This window comes from Penaeus monodon, chromosome 33 (genome assembly GCF_015228065.2).
Source record: "Penaeus monodon isolate SGIC_2016 chromosome 33, NSTDA_Pmon_1, whole genome shotgun sequence".
In the NCBI taxonomy this organism is placed as follows: Eukaryota; Metazoa; Arthropoda; class Malacostraca; order Decapoda; family Penaeidae; genus Penaeus; species Penaeus monodon.
In genome coordinates, this window is record NC_051418.1 from 31,421,988 (window position 1) to 31,422,736 (window position 749).

The 749-nt window shown below is 42.7% G+C and overlaps 1 protein-coding gene across 1 annotated transcript in view; it reads left to right on the plus strand.

Annotated features, from left to right (window-relative positions):
• Positions 1-749, plus strand: part of LOC119594337 (gamma-butyrobetaine dioxygenase-like) — a 13,098-nt gene that overhangs the window by 583 nt on the left and 11,766 nt on the right. Inside the window, exons 2-3 of the mRNA XM_037943395.1 lie at positions 93-247; positions 620-725. Of these exons, the coding sequence (XP_037799323.1) occupies positions 93-247; positions 620-725 (261 nt within the window). The remainder of the gene's footprint in view (positions 1-92; positions 248-619; positions 726-749) is intronic.

A 749-nucleotide genomic window follows, 5' to 3' on the forward strand; every position in this document is an offset into this window, starting at 1 on the left:
ACTTGTGGTTCTAAAAGGTGCAAAACATTTCACTATCGCTCCTGCAGTCTTTAGAAAAAAAAACATCACAAATTCATTTTTCCCTCCTGCAGGTGTCATCATCTCCCCTAAAAGCCTTAGCAATGCAGGCCGGTTGGCACTTCCTCCTTCGGCGCGGCAGCAGAATCCTAAGAGACAGTGCCAGGCTGGTGCGGACCTCAGCGCGCGTAGGGTCGACCAGGCAAATGGCACTCTCCGCCGCGCCTCTGTATGTTTCTGCCTTCTTTAATCTTCCTGTTGTTTATAGGATACTTCTAAGCTACAAGCTTATTTTTTTTGGTTGATTAATGGAGTTCTTATTATGAACATATACTACATGAGATTGGAATGTCATTCCATGTTTTAATATGGCCTATAAGGTGTTTGTTCTCAATTATGTTGAAGTTACTGCTAATAGACATGTTATGATATAAAGCAAGCGTCCACGTGTATTTCCGATAAAGTTGCCCTTCACAAACGTCCTGAATATAATCATAAATGTTAGTTGTACTCGAAATAATTTCTATACTCGGTTAACTCATGTTGCTGTATCAGCATAGTATTATTGCAGTATGTAGAATTACTTTCTTGGAATACCCAGGTGCGACAAGTTGCTCAAACGCAATACTCATACGTCTGTGACCCCTGACCTGAATCGACCTCGGCCGAAACTAGCGAGTGCGAGCCAAGATCACAACACACTCAAGGTTTGTCAGCTGGTGCATTGGGCT